Source organism: Oryctolagus cuniculus, chromosome 7, assembly GCF_051225735.1.
Source record: "Oryctolagus cuniculus isolate XC-2025 breed Fujian yellow rabbit chromosome 7, ASM5122573v1, whole genome shotgun sequence".
In the NCBI taxonomy this organism is placed as follows: Eukaryota; Metazoa; Chordata; class Mammalia; order Lagomorpha; family Leporidae; genus Oryctolagus; species Oryctolagus cuniculus.
The window spans coordinates 147,759,294-147,781,752 of record NC_142873.1 but is presented as its reverse complement, the minus strand read 5'-3'; the positions used below and the strand labels follow the sequence as shown (position 1 = coordinate 147,781,752).

Sequence of the window (22,459 nt, the reverse complement as noted above, 5' to 3'; positions counted from 1 at the left end):
GACTGGGCCTGGGCAAATGAGCTTTGAAGCTGTGCACCTGCACCCCAAGCCTGGTGCTCTCAGCACTAAGGCTGCTTTGGGGACAAAATACTGTGTCATCAAAGCACTGAGTGAGCTAAATGCTATTAGTTGCTATTATGGATTCAATGGGACTTAGCTCCCCAAACTTGTGGAGATGTTTAAACTCAAGTCTTTTTTTTTTTTTTTTTAAGATGTATTTGAAAGGCAGTATTCTAAATTGATCTGTATATAAAGAGAATTGAAAATAAATCTTGAGCCGGCGCCGCGGCTCAGTAGGCTAATCCTCCGCCTTGCGGCGCCAGCACACTGGGTTCTAGTCCCGGTCGGGGCACTGGATTCTGTCCCGGTTGCCCCTCTTCCAGGCCAGCTCTCTGCTGTGGCCAGGGAGTGCAGTGGAGGATGGCCCAAGTGCTTGGGCCCTGCACCCCATGGGAGACCAGGAGAAGCACTTGGCTCCTGCCATCGGATCAGCGCAGTGTGCCGGCTGCAGCGCGCCACAGCGGCCATTGGAGGGTGAACCAACGGCAAAGGAAGACCTTTCTCTCTGTCTCTCTCTCTCACTGTCCACTCTGCCTGTCAAAAAATTAAAAAAAAAAAAAAGAAAAGAAATCTTGATGTGAATGGAAGGGGAGAAGGAGAGGGAGAGGGGAGGGTTGTGGGTGGGAGGGAAGTTATTGGGGGGGGGGGGAGAAGCCACTGTAATCCATAAGCTGTACTTTGGAAATTTATATTCATTAAATAAAAATAAAAAAAAAGAAAGGCAGTGTTACTGAGACAGAGAGGCATATCTCCCATCTGCTGGTTCATTCCCCAAATGGCTGCAAAGGTTGGAGTGGGGCTGAAGCCAGGAGCTTCCTCCAGGTCTCCTACATGGGTGCAGGGGCCCAAGCACTTGGGCCATCCTCAGCTGCTTATTGCTCTACATTAACAGAGAACTGGAACAAAAGTGGAGCAGCAGGGACTTGAACGGGTGCCCATATGGGATGTTGGTTTGGCAGCTTTACCTACCATGCCACAAACCAAACCCCAAAGTCTTATATTAGATGATTGATGGATTATGGGTGAGCTTTGATTGAATTATGGCATCTGGGAGGAGGGTCTGGTGGGAGGTCTTTAGGTTGTTGGGGCTTGCCCTGAAGAAGAGCAAGGGGCAAATTAAGAGTTAAGAGGGGGTAGTTAAACACACGAGTTATATCGTGTGTGTCCATCTGCTTCCTGGCTGCCCACATGCTCCACCATGACCGGCCTTCACCAGCGCCAGACCAAGGCGGGCACCAGATCTTGGACTGAGAACCTGCAAACTGTAAGCCCAGCTGAACATTTCCTTCCCAGGAAGCTCCTCGCAGGTATCTCAGTTAAAGTAGTGAAAGACTGACTTGGGGCCGCGCTGTGGCGCAGCTGGTTAACGCCCTGGCCTGAGGCACTGGCATCCCATATGGGCGCCGCTTCTAGTCCCTGCTGCTCCTCTTCTGATCCAGCTCTCTGCTGTGGCCTGGGAAAGCAGTAGAAGATGGCCCAAGTGCTTGGGCCCCTGTACCCACGTGGGAGACCTGAAAGAAGCTCCTGGCTCCTGGCTTCAGATCGGTGCAGCTCCGGACATTGCGGCCATCTGCGGAGTGAACCAGTAGATGGAAGACCTCTCTCTCTGTCTCTCCCTCTCTCTGTAACTCTTTCAAATAAATAAAAATAAATTTTAAAAAAATAAATAAGACTGACTGACTAATATGGTTGCTTTCTCACCCTTAGAAAGCAACCTGGAACCAACCATGCTATGGTTTCAATGCATCCCCCGAAAGTTCACGTGTTGGAAACTTTATCCTCAAGGCCATATGTTGATGGCATTTGGAGATGGGGCCTTTGGCAGATGGTCTGGATTAGATGAGGTCAGGAGGGTGAGACCCCTATGGTGGGATTTGTGGTTTTCTATTTTTTAAATTTGTGTTTTATTTTAGAAGGAAGAGACAGAGACACACAGAAAGAGACAGAATCTTCCATTTACTGGTTCACCCCCAAATGCATGCCATAGTTAGGGGTGGGCCAGGCCGAGTCCAGGAGCCTGGAACCCAGCCTGGGTCTTTGACATGGGCGGCAGGGAGTCAACTCTCTGAGCTGTCACCGGCTGCCTCCCAGGGTGTGCATGAACAGAAAGCTGGGTCAGAAGTGGAGGAGCCGAGATGGACACCAGGCACTCCAATATGGAACGCACGCATCCTAAGGTGATGTGGGCAGCGGATAGGTTAACGTCTGATCTGTGTTCTAGCCTCCCACAGAGACGGAAATCCTAAGCAGAGCCTGGCATCATGTGCAAATAGGAACAGAACTTATTTGGCAATGAGGGAATAAACATATATTCACATGTGAGCCTGAGTCATCCCACACTGAGAAATACCCAACACGAGTGGGTGGAAGAATTGCCCGGGCCGGCGCCGCGGCTCAGTAGGCTAATCCTCCACCTTGTGGCGCCAGCACACCGGGTTCTAGTCCCGGCCGGGGCGCCGGATTCTGTCCCGGTTGCCCCTCTTCCAGGCCAGCTCTCTGCTGTGGCCCAGGAGTGCAGGTGGAGGATGGCCCAAGTGCTTGGGCCCTGCACCCCATGGGAGACCAGGAGAAGCACCTGGCTCCTGGCTTCGGATCGGCATAGCTCTGGCCGTTGCGACCATTTAGGGAGTGAACCAACAGAAGGAAGACCTTTCTCTCTGTCTCTCTCTCTCTCTCACTGCCTGTGACTCTACCTGTCAAATAAATAAATTAAAAAAAAAACCACAATGAGATTTTTGAGGTCACATTAGGAGTCTTTATCAGCCAGCTGGCGACCACCCTCTCACAGAGCAGGTCCAGAGAAGACGGCCCCGAGGTGCAGTGGCCGGGCTTTTTTAAAGGCAGAAACTACATTTTGGTGGCCTTGGCCATTATCAAGCAAGCAAGCAGGGTACAGAAGCCAGAAATATGCCGGTTACAGCCGGTCGAGCAGACCGATGTCTGTCACTTGTTTCTCTCAAAGGAACAGTCCCTGCTCTGAAGCAACCAAGCAAGATCACCTATGACCCCCAGGCAGGCTGTGCCCCGTGGGAAAACCTTAAACTTACAGCCACCCTGCCACAAAATGAGCTGATGTTCGAGGCGCTTGTCCCAACCAAACTAATCTCCTAAAAAGAACCCACGAGAAGAAAATCAACACATTTTAGAGGAATACGACAGAATCCAGAGTGCCCAAACCTAACAGTGACAATGCAATCTCGAGTCATCTGACAAAGGTCTGTTTTCAGGGGAAGAGAAAATCAGCAGAACCTGACCCGGAGGTGGCAGATGAGGATTTCAAAGCCGCCGTGCGAGCTGTGCTCTGCACAGTAAGGAGAACGTGTTCTAAGGAAGGGGCCGATAGGCAGTCTCGGCACAGGGAGACAGACCGAGAAAGAACCAAACGGAAATTCTGCAACTGTAAAATGCGCTCTCTGAAGTAAAAATGGTCCCGGGTAGGCTGAAGTCTCCAAGGATGACAAAGAGAAGGTTCCAGGCCCCGTTGAGAAGTCAGGCACAAAAGGAAAATGAAAAAACTGGCTCGAGGGCTGGGAACACAGAATAAGAAACGCTGGTCTGCAGCGATGGGGCGGATCTCTGTGGTCGCTCGGAAAGCATTCAGGAGCCTTGTTTCTTTCCCTTTTAAAAAATATTTTAAAAAGTTTATTATAGCTATTTTGAAATACTAACAAGAGAAGAAAATCAACATCAATTTTGTAAAAAGATTTATTTGAAAGGCAGAGGTACAGAGAGAGCGAAGGAGAGAGAGAGTGAGTTTCCATCTGCTGGTTCACTCCCCAAATGGCAGCAACAGCCAAGGCTGGGCCAGGCCAAAGCCAGGAGCCAGGAGCTTCATCCGGGTCTCCCATGTGGGTGCAGGGGCTCAAATACTTGGGCCATCTTCAGCTGTGTTCCCAGGTGCATTAGCAGGGAGCTGGGTTGCAAGTGGAGCAGCTGGGACTCAAACTAGTCCCATATAGGATGCTGACACTGCAGGTGGAGGCTTAACCTTCGACGCCATAGTGCTGGCCCTAATAAACATCAATTTTAATCTTACCACCTAGAAACATCACTGTTTACATTTTGGTATGTATTCTTCCAGTCTGCTAGAATATGTCATTTTTATTTTACCAAAATAACATCACATTGTGTTTACTGTTTGAAATACTTTTATTTTTGTTTATTACAATTTTATTTATTTGTTTATTTGCCAGGTGGGGAAGGAGAGAGAGAGAGAGAGAGAGGGAATTTCTATTCTGGGTTCCTGGCTTCAGCCTGGCCCAGCCCCAGCTGTTGTGGCCATTTGGGGAGTGATCCAGTAGATGGAAGACCTCTTTTTGTCTTTCCTTATCTATCACTCTGCCTTTCTTTTTTCTTTTCCTTTTTTATTTTTAAGATTTATTTATTTATTTGAAAGTCAGAGTTATAGAGAGGGCTAGGCAGAGACAGAGGCAAAGAGAGAAAGGAGAGGAGGGAGGTCTTCCATCAGCTGGTTCACTTCCCAAATGGCTGCAATGGCCAGGGCTGGACCCGGCCAAAGCCAGGGGCCAGGAGCTTCTGGGTCTCTCGTGTGGATGACAGGGGCCCAAGCACCTGGCCACCTTCCACTGCTTTCCCAGGTCATAGCAGAGAGCTGGATCGGAGTGGAGCAGCTGGGACACAAACTGGTGTCCATATGGGATGCCGGCACCCGTAAAGCGGAGGCCCCCCAAACAGCATCTTAACTGCTGTGCCAGACACCTGTCCCAGAGCAATTTTTGGTAATGTGAAAAAATCATTTTGATGTAATGGAAAATGAAAAATCCAGAATGTAAAATTTTATGTAGGATTTCTCAGCTCTGTATAGACCAGCAGGAAATCCAGCAAAAATATTAACCAAAGTGGTGTGTGAACTGGAAATGCTTTCAGCTCCAAGGAACAGCAGACCTAGTTTCCGGTGGCTTGAACACAGACCGGTTCCCGTTTCTGTTGTACGTAGGGAAAGGAGGTGGTGGCAGAGGGCCTGGTGGCAGCAGCAGCACCACACCAGCACTGCGAGTCTCTTTCTTCATGGTCCTGAGGTGGCTGCCCACGTTAGAGGCAGGAAGGAGGGAGGGGAGTGGCTTCATACCTATTGTGTCTGCTCCTTTGATCAGCGACATCAAGAACGCCCCCTCGCCCCGCCCAGCACCCAGCTAGCGTCTGCTTATTTCCCTTAACCAAATTGCATCCCGCAGACACCCCAGGTAAGCGGAGCCTGCGGAACAGAGCGGCGATGGGGAACAGGTGGGAACATCTGTCAGGCTAATAAGCAACGATTCCCACTCTGCTTGTTCCTTGTACATGAGCCTTGTGTGTGGGTGTTTGAACTCCTCTTTTTTTTCTTTTAAATTATGTATTCAGTCAGTTTATTTGAAAGGCAGAGAGAGAGAGAGAGAGAGAGAGAGAGAGAGAGAGAGAGTTCTAACCACAGTTCATCCCCACAAATGCCCACAATGGCCAGGGCTGGGCCAGTCTAAAGCCCAGGCCAGGCAGTGGGTCTGGGCCTCCCACGTTGGGGCAGGAACCCAGCTACTGGAGCCATCATCTTCCTGCTGCTCCTCCGGCTGCAGTCAGCAGGAAGCTGGAATGGGGAGCAGAGCTGGATATGGAACCCCGGTACTCAGATGTGTGATATGGGTGTTACCACTGCATTCTACACGCATTAGTAATCTCTATAGAAAAAGACAACAGACACCAGTTTAAAAATCCCTCTTGAGACCTTGGGCTTCTGTTTGTGGAGTTGTTGACATTGTCATCGGCCAGCCACGTGCTGACGCCAGGCATCGCCGTGGCACCTCCGGTGACTCCCTCCCCTCACAGGGCGTGGCTGGCTGGGGCAGCTCTCACGTGTTGAGCTCCTGCCAGGCACTGTGCTGGCTCATCTGATCCAGCAACTAGGTTAAATAACCCAATCAAAGCTGGATCCCAGATGATCGCACCAAGCTTTAATTTTGGGAGTTCCTGCCACTTAGCAAGCTCAAGAATGGTTGTGTTGAATGAAGGCAGAGTCAATGAAACCGTGGCTATGTAGGTTTTTTTTTTTTTTAAACTGCACCATTACTTGATAATTATTTCTGGTAGAGCAGCCATTCATTTTAATTAGCGCAATTGAAAAATAACAGGCTATAATCATTGCCTGCAAGAGAGAAGCTCTGTGCTCCCTTGCCTGCATCTCATAGCCCTAATTGCCGGATGTAAATAACTAATATGACTACGGATGAAAAGCCAGCAGGGGATTTGTTTCCTGAGAGGTCTTCATAAATCTTTACGATGAGATCATTACACACACACACACACACACACACACAGCAGCAGAGAAAATGCAGTGTGAACCTTCACGGAGCTTCAGGAATCATCCCCCTTTTGCTAACTTTTCTGCTTATCTCCCTTCCTCCCATTTATTTTTAGAGTATTTAGAGCAAACCCCAAGACTCATTTCACGCAGGCAGTTCTGTATCGGGAATGAGAAGGCTTTTGTGTGTGGCCCTGCATTTTGCTGTCTTCAGGTGTGGGGGCCCAGACAGGGGTGATGCAAAGCTCAGCCCTGGGCGCTGGGTTGCTGGGAGGCACGGGCAGGGAGGGGCCCATTGGGTGGGGAGGGGCACACTCCCATTCCCCCGAGGCTGTGCCATTTGCTTGGCTCCTAACCCAAGGCACTCTTCGCTAACTCCTCCAGGCTCAGCAGGGGGACTGTTCTCACAAGCTACGAACCAAACCGGAATCTACTTCCCTTCACTGAGACATCTGGGGAGTGTTGCTTCTGAAACTATTTTTGGTGTGAACATGTCGCTCAAGCTGCCGCAGCTATGTGGGAATTTTGAAGTGTCAAAGGCGTATGACTGCAGCTGGGCGGAGGCGAGTGGGCAGGGTTATTACAAAGCCCAGCCAGCTCCTTTTCAGCTCCCTGCTCACCTCGGCTCTGAACGCCTTAGAAGGGCTGCACCCAGGTTAGGATGCAAACGGTGGCACAGGTGTGGCTGGGAGGAGCTGGTGGTCTGGCAGAGGGGGCCTTACGGGCCTGGGGACCCTTGGCATCCTGGGAGATCCTTGGAGGTGATTCGTGGAGGGTTCCTTGGAGAATGCCGGGGCTGTGTTTGCAGATGGTTTCTCCAGGTAAGAGACAAGGTTCCTGCTTTCTAAGTCTCACACAGGGTCCTGGGATCACACTGGACCCAACGACACATTTCCCAGGGTGAACCAGAAAAAGGATCCTAGAAGGAGCCATTGGGAACAGCAGCTAAGGAGGAAGCCAGAGGGGCCCCAGCCGGCCAGGGAGTGGAGCCACTGGGGGCCGGCTGGGGGGCGGGCAGTCCAGTGAAGGCCATGGATCCAGGGTGTACAGTGAGAATGCGGCCTCACGGGACGGCGACCCATGACTGCCGCCACCCTGGGCTCAAGAAACAAGGGAGGCCCTGTGGGGAGGTTGATGACGCATCGCAACCCCGTCCCAGGGGACTTGAGGTGTCACTGGGCTGAGGTGAGGAGGCTGAGCGGCAACAGTGAAAGGCCTTGGGGCCTCCATCCCCACGCCCACCTCCCCCTGGGCCTGCCCCCTCCACGGTCCTCCCAGGTAGGACCCCAACAGGAAACCGGGGAGCCTGGGCTCTGAGAGGCGGGGGCAGGGAGAAAGGAGTAGCCCAACCGGGGTGATGGGGTTCCCAGTCCTTGGGAAGGCTGCTCCGGGATGCACCGTGGGGGCCTCTATTCCGCAGGCCAGACCGAGAGTAACTTCCGGCTTCCGGTCGTGCTCCTAAGGAGCTTAGAAGTCGCCAAATGAACAAGCCGAGAGCTCTCCTGAGATCACTAAGAGAAGGGCGGGCACAGGGCAACGGCTGCCCTGCTGGAGAGACAGACAGGTGGGTCCTGAGCATCCAAACTTCCTGGGGCCGGAACCGTGGGCAGGAGCCTCTGGGGGACCCCGGGCAGGGGGAGAGGAGCCCGAGATGGAACGGAAGAATTACTTGAGCTCCAGGTGGACAGGTGTGAGAGACGAGCACTCCCGGGGCCCCCACCCTTGCCTGAGTTTTACCTCCAGGAGCTGGACCAAGTTCTCACAGTGAAGATCAGAGAAAAACCCCTCAGTGGCTTCCAGCATGGGGGGGGGGGGAGGAGCCGTTTTGAAATATGCTGGAGCGTTCTCTTCACAAAGCCTGACCTCCGGAGAAACCATTTTACCAGAGCCGGATCTGCTGCTGTTTTACCAAACCCCTGGGGGAGGGAGATTACCCCTGTGGTCATCTGCCCCGTCCTGGGTGCAGGCTCCCTAAAACCTGGGTCTAATCGCAGACTTCCCCGGGCTTCTCCTCCCAGCCCTCGCCACAGCGCACTGCCCACGGCAGGTCCTTCTACCTGGCACGTAAGGACCACCTTTCGACAGAGGCTACAAGGCGCACCAAAAAGCAAAACCCAGGGCTGGGCGTTTGGCAAGGCTGTTAGACACTGCTTGGAATGCCTGCGGCCTATACTGGAGGGCCTGGTTGGAGTCCAGCTTCACCTGTGATCCAGCTTCTCGATAATGAATGTGCTGGGAGGCAGCAGATGTTGGTTCAAGTACTTGGTCCCTGCCACCCACACCAGGAGGCATGCATGAAGCTGAGTTCCTGGCTCCTGGCTCCTGGCTTTGGCCTGACTGTTAGGGGCATTTGTGGAGTGAACCAGCAGGTGGGCTCTCCCCCTCTCTCTGCTTTTCAACTAAAATTTAAAGAATTAAAAGGTGAAAACTGCAGTTTGAGGAGTAGGCATGAGCACCAGACTGAGATACACCGGGGATACTGGAATTACCAGGCCAGGAGCTCAAACAAGCAAAACCACGATTAGCGTGCTGCAGGCCTGACAGAGCAGAGCAGGGCTGGCTTCTGCGCCTGGGCCCCTGGCTTGCTGTCACCTCACCTGGGAGCTCCCAGCATCCCCAGCCGCAGGAATGGCTGCCCTGGAGCAGCTTCTTAGAGTGTAAATGCAACTGTCACCAACAGGGGGCGCTCACAGCCCACGCCACGGGCTTTCTAGTTGTGCAGGAAGAACAACACTCAGACTCGGATGCGAATGTGAGTGGGGTCCCCAGGGCTAGGAGGGAGCCTTCTGCTTTACCACATCTTCATGGGAGAAGCTAAGGAGAGGCGAGTCCTTGGAAGTCATAACGAACCTAGTGTCAGCCAGAGGGCCCTCGATGACCTCCCACCTTCTCCTTATCCAAAGGGGACACTGAGGCTGAGAGGAAGCAAAATCACGGGGCAAGATGGCATGGGGGGGGGGTTTGCCTCTAAGGCCTTCCCGGCAATGGTCACGTCCCCCTTGTCCCTGCCTTCCCAGGGCAGGGTCTGCTCTGCACCGTGGCGCCTGGGACGTGGGCCTCTGGGCATGCCTGACCCCAGGCCTGGGCGCGGGCCTGGCTGGTGGACGCGGGAGGGGTTCACTTTGTCCTTCAACGCGGAACTCATTTCAGACAGCGGAGGGCGGTCTTATGTCCTGGTGTCGGGCGTATCGACGGCTTTTATTTTCCGCTTCATAACTTCCAGAGCTTCTCAAAGTTTTACAATCAACATTTCTAATTTTATAACCTTTCCCCATCTTATTTTGAAAAGGAAGGAATTTGGGGGTGAGGGTGGGGGTGGGCAGGGAAATGCCTAGCTCTGAGACCCCCCGAGCAAAGCCAACCAGTGGCAGAGCCCCGTGCTGGGAGTGGTCCTCCCCAGGCAGCCGCCCTCGCCGCCTCACTCTTGCTCCTGCCATGTCCTTCTCCCTCTACCACTGCCACGTCGAACTCATTTTTCAGGGCCCAACAGCAGCTCTGCCAACCGCGGGAAGGTGTTTCGAAGCCTCACCTCACCCAATTGGCACAGCCGTCGTCTGCTCCTCTGACCACCACAACACGTTACTCGGACCTGTTTTATAACTTGCACCATCTCCTGCCTGGTCCTGGAGTCACCTGCACTGGGTATCTGTCTCCTCCTGAACTGAGACCTCCTTGTGGGCAGAGCCTGCCTACTATTTTCTTTGTATTCCTAGTGCACCCTCAGCCTGGCACAGGCTAGACTTGAAACGACTGTTAGCTGAACTTAGGCGACTCAAAACCGTAACATCCTAAGAGGAGTGCTGCATAATCAGGTACTGCAGGGAACAACTGACAGGTAGGGTAGGCTGAGTCCGGGGGGGCGGGAGGGGAGCCGTGGCGTCTTGCAGCACCTGGCCTCTACGAGATGCCAAGAGACGCGCCAGCTGTGACCACCAGAAGATGTTGGCGGTGTCCCCCCGAGAGCAGAATTGCTGCTAGTATGGAGAGTCACTGCTCTACCATCTGCAAGAGGTTCTTACAAACAGTCCCTGGAGGCAGGAACACCCATGTGACAGCGAAAAAGGCAAGGCTCTGCAGCGTGTAGGGGTCTCCAAGCCCAAGTGCAGGCCTCGCAGGACCCCAGCAAAGTCTTTGCTTCCCCTCTGGGTACGCCCACTCCACCCCCACCCTCGTGCCCTGGTTCTACGCTCTCCTGCTTCCTCCTGCCCCGCCCCTGGCCTGTGCCCGGCTGTGACCCTGCTGGCCCACGCAGAGAAGGCCGGGCCCTGCCTGACGCGCCGCTCACATCCTCTTCAGCTCCGTGGGCTCATCTCCGTGCTTGAACACGCTGATGGTGACCTGGCCCGTCTCGGAGCCATACTTGTTCTTGACGAAGACCCCGTAGCGTCCGCTGTCCTCGCTGTTGACCTTCTCGATGGTGATGGTGACCTCCGAACCCTTCACCTCCATGCGGTAGCGGTCCAGGAAGGTGACGGGCTGGTCGTTCTTCAGCCAGGAGATTTCAGGGGCGGGGTCTCCTGAGATGACGCAGGTCAGGCATAGGGTCTGTTTCAAGGGACAGGAAGAGAACAATCGCATCACCTTGGAACTTGAACTTGGCACCTTCTTGCCCCCAGAGAGCCCCTAGGACAGGCTGCTCTTTGTGATAAACTCACTTTATTGAAACCCATAAAAGGGAGTGTTGTGTTAGTTCAACTCCATGTCTCCACCCTCCGCCTTTCTCTGGCAATATTTACCAGTTAAGATTTCAGACTTTGTTATTCCAGTGCTTATCTGCCTCTGGATGGCCTGCACTTTGCTTTATTGCCTTCTGTCCTATATGTCATGATTTTACCATGCAAATAGATTAGGTTGCTGTAGGACAAAGATGTTTGCACTGAGTTGGAGAATTCTTGACCAAGCTCTGATACGGAGCTGCGGTGATAAAGTGTTCCACACCCGGGCTGGGGTGTGACTTTCAATGCCGCCCCTTCAGGCTGTGTGGCCTTGGGCAAGTCCCTTAACTACTTTGGGCCCCAAGTTTCCTTAGCCATAAAGTGTGACCAGGAATCCTCCATGGCACATGTTGCCTTGATGGCGAGCTGAGCTGAAATGTGGAGTGTGGTTGGAAGAGGGCCTGGCCCAGGGTAAGCGCCACAGAGGTGAGCGAGCACTTTCAAGAACCCTAGGCTACAAGGGCTGGGAGGGAGCTTCCAGCAGAGCTCCTTGGAAAGCCAAGTTCACGGACAGAAAGCTGTGGCGCCCAGGGCTGTCTAGAGAAAGGGGGGTAGAGCTGGGTCGAGCCCCGACCCGGGTGTGACGCCAGGGCCGTGCCTTTCCTTTGTATCCCGTGCAACCCCTGAGGTGGGATCCCTGGACCCCTCTGGGGCCCCCAGCCCCTTGGCCAGCCAGCCCCTGCTTGGCTCCTGAACTACACAGCGCCATGTTTCACAACCTGCAGGGAGTGCGTGAGGGAACACGCCGCCCGGGAGGGTCCTACCTTATCCTCCATGATGGTGGCCACGTCCGGCAGGCCCCTGACCACTTTGGCACGATCTGGAAGGGAAACAGGAGACCCCGGTGACGGTGCTGTCCTGCCAGCTCCCCCCGGAGGCAGGTCCCCACAGAGCTGAGCTGCACTATTTTTTGTTCTATTTTCATCATTTTGGCTGAAGTCTTTAAAATAGTAGTCCAGGCTTCAGAAGCAGAAGATGGGGGGGGGGGGTAGTGTGCCGCTGCCACCAAGGTGAGATAGTTAGGTGCGGCGGTGCTCGGAGGGGATGGTGAGATGCCCCTGTCCTCACATCCTGGGACAAAGGGTAAGTGAGGCTGCTCAGGGACATAGAACAGCAAAATCCGCACAAGGGCGGGGAGGGTGCCCAGTGGGGTCAAGAAAAGTGGGACCCAAGGGCCGGCGCCGTGGTGCAGTAAGTTACGCCTCCACCTGTGGCACCGGCATCCCATGTAGGCGCCAATTCATGTCCCGGCTGCTCCACTTCTGATCCAGCTCTCTGCTGTGGCCTGGGACAGCAGTGGAAGATGGCCTAAGTGCTTGGGTCCCTGTGCCCATGTGGGAGACATAGAAGAAGCTCCTGGCTCCTGGCTTTGGATCAGCACAGCTCTGGTTGTTGTGGCCATTTGGGGAATGAGCCAGTGGATGGAAGACCTCTCTGCCTGTCATTCTGCCTCTCAAATAAATAAATCTTAAAAAAAAAAAAAAAGTGGGACATGAGCTCTTGGGGCTCCGTCATGCTGGTCAAAGCAGAGACCTGATGGCCACTGTGGGCAGACAGGAAGAGAACTTGGTCCTAAGTCACAGGCAGAGAGCCAGAGATCCCTGTGCTGGCCTGGAGGCAGTGGACAGCTCAGCCTGGACCATGGACTGCAGATGTGCAGTCAGCCAATGCCAATGGTGGCTGTCCAGTGTGGGAGAGGGGACAGGTCCCTGACCCAGGTGGGGAGGGCCCAGAGATGGGCGCTGTCATGGGCAGGAACTTTTGCCAGGCCTCCCTGGATGGGTGAAACCATCGCTTCCCTCGGGACGTGTCCCTGAACTCTGCTTCCTTACGTGGGGCCCCAGAGGGGCATCCTGTCCCAGGACCTGGCTTTAAGGATGGGAAGGACTGTCCTCCCGGCCTGGGCTGGCCTTGGGGCTGTGCTCCCTCCACCATGGCGGCTTCTCCCCAGGGCATGGTCACTTAGACCTCCCGACTGCCCCCTTGCCAAAGCCAGTGATGAACTTGAGGCCTGGACTTCCCATCAGGTGGGGACACCCAGGGACTGTGATGTCCCAGCTGGTGGCGTCGTGGAGTTCCCCAGCTATCCAGGCGCTGCCGCTGGGGCCCACCTGGCAGGGCTCTGGGTGCTCTGCTGCCCGGGGCTTTCCCTTATGGGGGTCCCTGCTTTTCATCTGCTGGGCCAGTGATGCTGAGAGCCAGGCTTCCAGCACCAGGCCCTTCAGAACCGGCTGGGACAAGCTCATGCATGCGGACGTGGGGGTGGCTCCCACAGCTGCCGAGGCCATGTGTCCCTCTGGGGCTGGCGCTGCGTCCTGGATTAGAGGAAGCTCCAGTGCCCCAAGAGCCACAGCTTCAGCTCCCTCAGGAAGACCGGCCCAGCCCCCTTCCTCTCTAACCCTGTCTTTGGGGTCGCACCCACGTTGCCCACTTGGCACCACGGTCCTTGCCGGGCACTTGGGGACCCACGATCTTGGGGATCCCTCGCCTCCTTATGTGTCTCCCTGTGTGCCGCAGCGCCCAGGTCTCTCTCCCCTGCATCCCTGAGGACGCAGACCCCGGGGGGCGGGGCGGGGCTTTAGCAGCCTGCGCTCCGGGAAGCAGAGCGGGACTCCAACAGAAACGCAGGAGGAGCGGCGGACTCACTCTTCTCGATGATGGCCAAGGCTCTGAAACAGACATGGGAACAGGTCAGGGTTAGCCTTGGGCAAGGATGACCCTGCCTGGGCAGGGAAACCCACGGCTGCCAGGAGGCGCAAGAAACACAGGAAACTCACTTCAGTCTCTGGTGTTCAGCCAGGGCGTCCTCAAAAGCTGTGAGGAGGACACAGAGGGAGAGGGGAGCGTCAGGGCCTCTGCTGTGGGACCCTCAGGGGCAGGGCGACCCCCAGGGACACAGCTTAGCCCTGACTGTCCTCCCCGATCCAGCATCTCGGGACAGGGACAGGGCCAGGACTGGGTGGGGAGCTGGGATCCCCCCCGCCCGCCAGAGCCCCCGGCATCTCCCCATGGGTTTCTCAGCAGACACCAGGCAGACGGCCGGCTCACCTTGCCCCGAGAGGTCCACCGAGAGCTGCCGCGCTTCCTTCCCGGCGGCTATCTCCAGGGTGTACTTGCCCTTGTCCGAGTCTTTGGGGTCCAGGATGTGCAGCCAGATCTCATCCAGGGTGGTGCCTGCCCGCAGCCGGTCGCCGGTCTCCAGGCGTTTGTCTCTGCGTGTGTGTGTGTGTGTGTGTGTGTGGCAGGGGGGACAGGGCAGTGGTTAGGGCTGGCCACCTGCAGGTCGGCAGAGGGCTCCCGCCCTGGCTGCACGCTCGGGTGAGACACTCAAGACACATCCACCCCACCCTCCATTTACCAGGCCACCGCTCATTCATCCATCCTCCAGCTCAGCTTCCATTCATCCATCCTCCAGCTCAGCTTCCATTCATCCATCCTCCAGCTCAGCTTCCATTCATCCATCCTCCAGCTCTGCTTCATTCATCCATCCTCCAGCTCAGCTTCCATTCATCCATCCTCCAGCTCTGCTTCATTCATCCATCCTCCAGCTCTGCTTCCATTCGTCCATCCTCCAGCTCTGCTTCCATTCGTCCATCCTCCAGCTCAGCTTCCATTCATCCATCCTCCAGCTCTGCTTCATTCATCCATCCTCCAGCTCAGCTTCCATTCATCCATCCTCTAGCTCTGCTTCCATTCATCCATCCTCTAGCTCTGCTTCCATTCATCCATCCGTCAGAGTGTGTGGCTCAGGGGCCACATGCCGGTGCCGTCTGTGTCTGTGAGCTGTCACGCCAGGGGCAGTGGCCACCACTCTTCCCACCCCGGGAGCCTCTTCCTCACTTCTTAACTTTCTTCCTCTTAAACCGTCCCACTCTCCCCTAACCTTTGGAAACCATATAAAGTTAAATTCCTTCTTCTTCTTTTTCTTCTTCTGCTTCCTTTTTTTTTTTTTTTTTTTAACTTAAGTGTCATTCCTGGAGACTCCTGGCCCATGTCCCCAGTGTGGGCTTTGTCACTCTGGCTAGGCCTCTGGCCTTGCCTCTCACCCTGTTGATGAACTTGACCAAGTCAGTCTAACCGTCCCCATAGAACAGAGGCAGTTATGTCTGCTCCACAAGGCTGAGGCGTGCTCACACTAAGAAGGAATGGGCAACTCTGTTCTCAAGCTGGCTGGGGTGACTTGGCTCCTGGCTGGGGCTCTGTGGATCCTCATCTGTCCTGCCTTCAAGCCCCGGCCTCCAGCTAGTTGTCAGCCCACAGGTCCTTCTGCCTACACCATTGCCCCTGAGCCTGGCTGCTCGAGTTTGCTGAGGCTGCACAGCCCACAAGGGCACCACAGCCCACAAGGGCACCACAACCACCGACTATTGGGTTCTGCCTGCTGCCGCATCACGCCCTCCCCACGTTCCCGGAAGCTACTCTGAGGCTGAGGTCTTGCTGCAGCCATGGATATTCCAGAAAGGTCTTCCACCATCATGGTTCTCTGTTCCCTGGGGGATCTTGGGAAGGCCCTCTAGTCTTCCGCCTGCTGCTTCCTACCCCAGCTCTCTCTGGGGACCAGAGGGCCCGAGGGAGACCCTTGTCTCTGGCAGCCCTCTGGTTCTGGGCTCTGCCAGGAGGACTGGGCAGGGGCAAGGAGGGAGGGAGGCCCCTGTGTGGCAGGTGCTGGGCTGTGGCTCCTGGGCAAGGCCAAAACCTACTTGTGGAACCAGGTGGTCTTCATGTACTCCACGTTGTAGTACTTGACCTTGCTGAAGATCCGGATCCCCTCTTCGGTCCCCTGGATTTTCAGTGGGGTTGCAGAGAGGGCTGGGGAGACAGGAGAAGCATGAGTCCTGGGGCGGCAAGGATCAGAGGCAGCCCCTACGGAGGTCGGGTGGCAGGGGGACCAGCACTGTCAGGAGGCAGCCCAGATGGGAGGGACTGGGCCAAGGGTAGGCTGCTTACCACCGATCCTGCCCAGCTCCGTGAAGATAGCGTCCAGGGCTGCAGGGAGACAGAGAGAATGGTCAGCTGGCCTGGGCTCCCCTGGGGATACCCGGGGTGGGGCCCCCCAGGTGGGGCTCCTGAGCTGCTCCCAGTGCACAGGGAGCACAGCAGGCGGGAAGGACTGGGGCACCCACTGATGCGCCAGCGCAAGCATTTCCCTGCAGGCTGAGCGGCGGGAGTGAGCCCAGGCTCTCCACCATGTGTACGGGAGTCAGAGCCGTGCACTCCAGGCCCCTGCTGACCAAGTCCCTTCACCTCCCAGTGCCGCCCCCTCCCCCAGTGCCACGGGGGCCCCCATCAGTTTTACCCTGCAGGTCCCACTCCCAGCCGCTCTTGGCCTCGCCAGCTCCTACCTTCATCCATGAGGTCCAGGATGGTGTCGTCCTCGCCTCGGTCATCGGCGACCACGGCTCTGTAAACTCCCCGGTCCTCTCTGGACAGCTGCAAAGGAGGACGGGGGAGACGGTGTCGGCGGGCTTCCGGAGGGCGGACGGACAATGCATCAGAGGTTCCAGGCTCCGGGGCTGCCCCTAGCACTGTGCCCTGGGGACCCTGCCTCTCCCTGGGCCTCTCCCTGGGCCTCTCCCTGGGCCTCATCTGAGCTGGGCGGTCTCTCCAGAGCCCTCTGAGTCCTGCGCCAGGCTGGTCTGGGCCTGGGCAGGGCTGAGGGCAGGAACGGCCAGCCCCCCTTGGGGTTTCCAGGCACAGCAGACCCTCCGTGCAGACCTTGGCTGCGCCTGTACACCCTTCATGGGCCACCCCTCCCCTGGGGGCCCCGGATGGAGGGGTGCCCCTGCCCTGCCCCCACAGGAAGGGATTCTTCTGGTACTTGTTTATCAGCCCCAAATGAAATGGGGACCATTGGGGCCAGCACTGTGGTATAGTGGGTAAAGCCACTGCCTGCATTCCATATGGATGCTGGTTTGAGTCTCGGCTGCTCCTCTTCTGATCCAGCTCCCTGGTAATGTGTTAGGCTAATGTAAGCAGTGGAAGCTGGCCCAAGTGCTCGGACTCCTGCACCTGTGTGGGAGACCCAGAAGACGCTCCTGACTCCTGGCTCCAGATCAGCCCAGCCCTGACTGTTGTGGCTATTTGGGAAGTGAGCCACTCACCTTTCAAAATAAATAAATCTTTTTAAAAAGAGATTAGAACCAATACTCAGCAAAGAACTTGGTTGTGCTTAAAAACAAAAATATTTTAAAAATGTATTTGAAAGACAGAGGGAAGGAGGGGAAGGGAGAGGGAGAGAGAGAGAGAGAGGGAGAGAGAGAATCTTTCATCTGCTGATTGCCTACAACAGCCAGGCTGAAGCCAAGAGCCCAGAACTGCCGTTGGATCTCCCACACGGGTGGCAGGGGTCCAAGTACCGCAGCCATCACCTGCCGCCTTCCAGGATCCAGCAGCAGGAAGCTGGACCTGAAGCGGAGTAGCTGGGACTTGAACCGGCGTCAGTTCCTGCTGGTAGCACAGTGGCACATCCCTGCGGAATGCAGGTGTCCCAAGTGGGGGCTTCACCTGCGGAGCCACGACGCCGGCCCTGGTTGCGCTTTCAAGCTAAGGTCCAGAGATCCGAAGTGAGACCCCCGTGGCACACAGCCCCTCCCCAGGGCGGAGGGGCAACGCGAGGGCTCTGCAGAGAGCTCACGGCAGGGCCAGGTGTTTGGTGGAGCAGCGAAGGTGCTGCCTGGGACCCCCACAGCCCACATCAGAGAGCCTGGGCTGGGGTCCCGGCTCCGCTTCCGGTTCCAGCTCCCTGCTAACGTGCACGCTGGGAGGCAGCGGTGATGGCTCAAGTTGTTGGGCCCCTGCCACCCACATGCAAGACCTGGGTGGAGTTCCAGGCTCCTGGCTTCAGCCTGGCCCAGCCCTGGCTATTGTGGCCATTCTGGGGAGCAAACCACTGGATGGGAGATCTCTCTCTGTCCTTGAAATGAAATGAACGTAAATATTTTTTTAGAGTTCGTGGAAAAATTGGAATGCAGACTTATATTTAGTTTGCCTTAAAGAGTGTTTGAAATCCACGCGTGTTCTCCTGATGGGGCACATTTTCCGGGATGGTTCTGAAGAGCCCTTATGCTTGCCTTCCCACCCCTCAAGGTCCCTCCCACCCAGCCCAGCCCCACTGGAGGGTCTGGAGCCAGCTCTGAGCCGGGAAATGCGGGGCTAAACCCCACACTCTTCTACCGCCCTTCCGCCCTCTCCCGGGGGGCCCCACGGTCTCAGCCAGGTCTGGGGTGAGCGATGGAATAACTTCTGACCCCATCCTCTGTCCCTGTGTCTTTGTACTTGAACCCTCTGAGCGTTTGCTCCCTCGTTGGTAACACAGGGGCACACTCCTGCTCAGTCTCCCCGGGACAGCTGCAGTGAGGGTGCGAGAGGGCTCTGCACCAATGGGACAGGGACAGAGGCTGGCAGCTACAGCCCTTGTTACAGAGCACCTGCCCGAAGCCACGCCCCACTCCTTGTAGTGCAGTGACCAAGGCCCACAGGGCCTCATCCTGGCTGGCCTCTGAAATCATTGTTTCCTTCCAGGTCAGCAGAGCTGCGATGGCTCCAGTGCTCCCTGGCGCCCAGTGGGGCCTCAGAGCTCGGCGGCAGCACAGGACACCAGGCCTTGCATTCCTCTGCTGACCGGGCCACACTCTCCTGAGGTCGCTGGGGAGCATTCGGGCTGGAGCAGGGAGCTCTGGGCCTGCTTGGTTCTGTCTACACCTAATGTCCTTCCTTGACCTTGATCCTAGTCCATGAGGGCAGGGAGGGTCACTGGGGAGGGAGGAATTTCTGCCCACCTGCTCCTTTTACAGCTGAAGGTTGAGATCAGAGAGGGACAGCAACTAGCCCCAGGCTGCACAGTCAGAGGCAGGACCAAGGCAGGGGCCCAAGCAAAAGGAAAAAACAGTGAAAACGGTCCTGTCTTTATTGGAAATGTTGCTGATTTTTTTCCTTCATGGTTCTTTTTTCGGGCATTAACTTTGAATTTTAAAAATATTTCATATATTATTTATCTAGATTACTGTTTCTTTTGATTTTAAAGGCTTTTTTAAATTTTTTTGAAAGGCAGAGTTACAGGGAGTTCCACCTGCTGGTTCACTCTCCAGACGGTGGCAATGGCCAGCCTGAAGCCAGGAGCTTCATCTGGGTCTCCCACGTGGGTGCAGGGTCCCTAGCACTTGGGCCGTTATCCACTGCTGTCCCAGGCACATTAGCAGGGAGCTGGATCAGAAGTGGAGCAGCTGGGACTCGAACCAGTGCCCACATGGGATGCAGGTGTTGTGGGTGGTGACTGGCGTGCGTGCCTCACCTGCTCCCCCGCTCCAGGCCTGCTCTGGACTCCCAGCCCGGTGCTCTCGCACGGCCTGGCCGGGGCTGACGGCCACGCGTGCTGCAGCGGCACTCACCTCTTCAATGCACAGAACGGCCTTCCCGGTCTGCGGGTCGTACTGACCATCGGGGGCCTCCCTCTTCCGGAAGAGCCACTGGAAGCGAGTCTCCTTCTTGGTGTTGGTGGCCTGGGGAGGGCGGAGAGCGAGGAGTCTCCATCAGTCTCCTCTCTCTAAGGAGACACTGGCTCATCAGAACTTTGCTCATAGGCACATCCGGCCTCCCTCACCCTCTCAGCCAAACCTCAGCCGGCTCCTTCCTCACACCCCGTGCTCCCTCTGCTGGCTTCCAGACTCCGAACTTTGCTAATGGAGTTCCCCTTGCCTTTTGTTCCTGCTCTTCTCTGTGTGCTACTTAAAGGCTCCGTTAGATGTCACCTCCTCCAGGAAGCCTTCCTGCAAGCACCCCAGTATGCCCCCCTTCCGTCAGTTTCCTGCAGATATTAAGCGTGAGGCGAGCTGCTTTCCAATGACGCTGCTCTGGGCTCCCGGAGGCCCAAGGAGGCGGCTTCTACACGTTTGTATGTCCAGTGCCTGGCAGGTGCTTTGAGTCTAGTGAGTGACGATGCTTCCGGGGGCACCCATCCCGCCCGAGGGTCCTGTTATATAAAGAGGCTTTTGGCTGCTGAGAAAGGCCTTGGGCTCCCAAGCCAGGTGGACTCGGGCAACACCTGTGATCTGCCCAGACCCCATGGTCTCGAGCTGGGTCCTTCCTCGCTTCCTGACCCGTAAAGTGGCATCAGTAACGCTGACCCCAGAGATGAGTGATGCGGAGGAGTTAAAACAACACCGTGGGGCACGGAGCAAGGGCCTGGCACAGCTGATAGCAAACCCAGGGACCCCTCAGCTCCCTGCCCAGAGCCGCTGGAAGCACTAGCTCAGGCCGACGCACCTCACACCAACTCCGCTGCTGCGCTCCTCTTGGGTGGGGGGAGGGCTTGCTCTGGGGGTTTGGTGCAGTCTCCCTCCCTGGAGCTGCTTCCCCTGTGCGGAGCCAGCCATGCTCAGCGGATGGCCTTTGGCGGGGTGGGCAGGGCTGGCCACTGGCTGAGGACAGTCCACGAGTCCTGTCCCACTGGGCAAGGGCGGGGCCGGAGGTGGTGGTGGGGGGACACTTGCCTTGCAGGTCAGCAGCACTTGGCAGTCCTCGGTGACCTTCCACTGCAGAGGTTCCTCGAAATAGGGACCTGCCAGGGCCAGACCCACACACGCCCACCCATCAGAACGCCACCTGGTGGCCAGGCAGGGAAGTGTCGGGAGACCCGGGCGAGGCAAGGAAGGGGCCTCTGGTGCCCCCACCCTCAGGGCCCGGCAGGGGCCAGCTGGCTGTGGTGGCATCAGGACTGAGCTGGACTGAGTCCCAGAGCCCCCTTGTGGGGGTCTTGTTCCCCCAGCCCCTCTGTTCCCTGGCCCAGATCAAAGGCCAGGGCACAGCCCCTTCACCCCTGCAGCTCTTACCCTGCTTTCTCTTCCAGTCTCTCCGCTTGGCATCTGCCTTCCTCAGGAGCTTGTCGAACTCTGCAAACACGCGGGGAGGGGCTGCGATGAGCCGGGAGCACAGGGCCAGGGAGGGGACAGCAGGGCAGGTGCTAGGCAGGGGTAGGGGCGGGTGCACTCAGCCGGCCCCCCGGGGAGGAGCGGAGCCGGGAGCCCCGGGGAGGCAGGGGTGTGGGCTGGGGCTCGGGGCGGGGCTGACCGTCGTCCACCAGCGCCAGGGTGATCTGGTTTTTGGCTTTGCCGTCTTGGAGCTGAGCGGTGTACGACCCTCTGTCCTCCTCAGACAGGTTCTGAATGATCACTTCCACCAGCCCCTTCTCCCGCTCAAAATTGATCTTGCGGTTCTGGGGGGAGCAAGCGCGCAGAGTCCTCTGGCATCCCCCTCCCCGGCCGTGGGGTGCACCCCAGGGACTGGGGCGGGGCCCCGGGGGAGCCCTTCCCTGCCTGTGTGGACCCGGGTCCCCCACACCTGCCCCGGGGAACGGCTCCAGGGCCCAGCGGGTGAAGAAAGGAGTCCTGGGGGCGGGAACTAACTACGCTTTCCTAACAAGCCCCCAACCCTCCCTGGGCCCCACACGTGGTAGTTGTCCACATCGTTTATCGTTTGCTACACAGACAGCCCATGAGATATGCAGTCTCATCTCAGCAGCACCTGCACACTTGCCGCCAGAGGGCGTCTTGTTTACTTTTAGGAGTTTTCCAAGTTTTGTCTTTCACTTCTGGGTCCCCACTCTGCCTTGTGTGCGTGTTTGCAGGAAGTGACCCACGAGTCCCGCCTCTGCAGGGGGCTGACAGCCCTGGGGCCCCTGTGCTGGGTGGCAAGCGCTGGCAGTGTCCTGCGGTCTCAGTTTTTGCTCCGCGCCCTCCCCAGGGCCACAGGGTTCATCTACAGGGAACGAGAGCTTTCATCCCGTTGGCCACCTGCCCTGTGTTCCCAGATCTTCCCAGTCTAGGCTTCCCGGATCCCATTGTCAGACGCAGAGACCGAGGCACAGAGTGGTGAAGAGGCCGGCCCCCGGCCAGGAGCCCGCGGAGGTGGACAGACAGAGTCTCCCTCCCAGAGCCTGCCCGGGGCTCCAGCGCCCCCTCTCCAGAGCACCGATTTCCTGATGGCCGTTTTGCCATCTGGAGAGGAAATTCACAAAAAAAATGAGATTGAATCACGAGGCTGAGTTTCTCCTGAGACTGGGAGCACCAGTTTGCAGCAAAAAGATTCGATTGTCGGGGCTGTTGCTGTGGCACCGTGCGTTAAACCTCTGCCTGCAGCGCCGGCATCCCATGTGGCTGCCAGTTCGAGTCCCGGCTGCTCCACTTCCAATCCAGCTCCCTGCTAATGTGCCTGGGAGGGCAGTGGAAGATGGCCCAGTGCTTGGGCCCCTGCACCCATGTGGGAGACCTGGAGGAAGCTCCTGGCTCCTGGCTTCAGATCGGCCCAGCTCCGGCCGTTGTGGCCATTTGGGGGGTGATAGAAGACCGACCTCTCTGCCTCTCTGTAACTCTGCCTTTCAAATAAATAAATAAATCTT

At 56.7% G+C, this 22,459-nt stretch overlaps 1 protein-coding gene and 1 long non-coding RNA gene across 3 annotated transcripts in view; one reads left to right on the top strand and one right to left on the bottom strand.

The window, feature by feature from the left end:
• LOC103350293 (uncharacterized) overlaps positions 1 to 5,135 on the top strand; it is a 30,422-nt gene extending 25,287 nt beyond the window's left edge. For both annotated transcript variants that reach the window (XR_007923683.3, XR_016211230.1), the window contains one exon: positions 5,018 to 5,135. This is a non-coding gene — a long non-coding RNA (uncharacterized LOC103350293). The remainder of the gene's footprint in view (positions 1 to 5,017) is intronic.
• Positions 5,136 to 9,518: 4,383 nt separating this feature from the next.
• Positions 9,519 to 22,459, bottom strand: part of MYOM3 (myomesin 3) — a 46,911-nt gene continuing 33,970 nt past the window's right edge. The window contains exons 26-37 of the mRNA XM_051856692.3: positions 21,133 to 21,277; positions 20,895 to 20,954; positions 20,556 to 20,623; positions 19,455 to 19,565; positions 16,410 to 16,497; positions 16,015 to 16,053; positions 15,768 to 15,876; positions 14,116 to 14,279; positions 13,845 to 13,881; positions 13,714 to 13,736; positions 11,832 to 11,887; positions 9,519 to 10,897 (exon numbers count right to left, since the gene is read on the bottom strand). Coding sequence (XP_051712652.3) covers positions 10,634 to 10,897; positions 11,832 to 11,887; positions 13,714 to 13,736; positions 13,845 to 13,881; positions 14,116 to 14,279; positions 15,768 to 15,876; positions 16,015 to 16,053; positions 16,410 to 16,497; positions 19,455 to 19,565; positions 20,556 to 20,623; positions 20,895 to 20,954; positions 21,133 to 21,277 — 1,164 coding nt within the window. The 3' untranslated portion in view covers positions 9,519 to 10,633. The remainder of the gene's footprint in view (positions 10,898 to 11,831; positions 11,888 to 13,713; positions 13,737 to 13,844; positions 13,882 to 14,115; positions 14,280 to 15,767; positions 15,877 to 16,014; positions 16,054 to 16,409; positions 16,498 to 19,454; positions 19,566 to 20,555; positions 20,624 to 20,894; positions 20,955 to 21,132; positions 21,278 to 22,459) is intronic.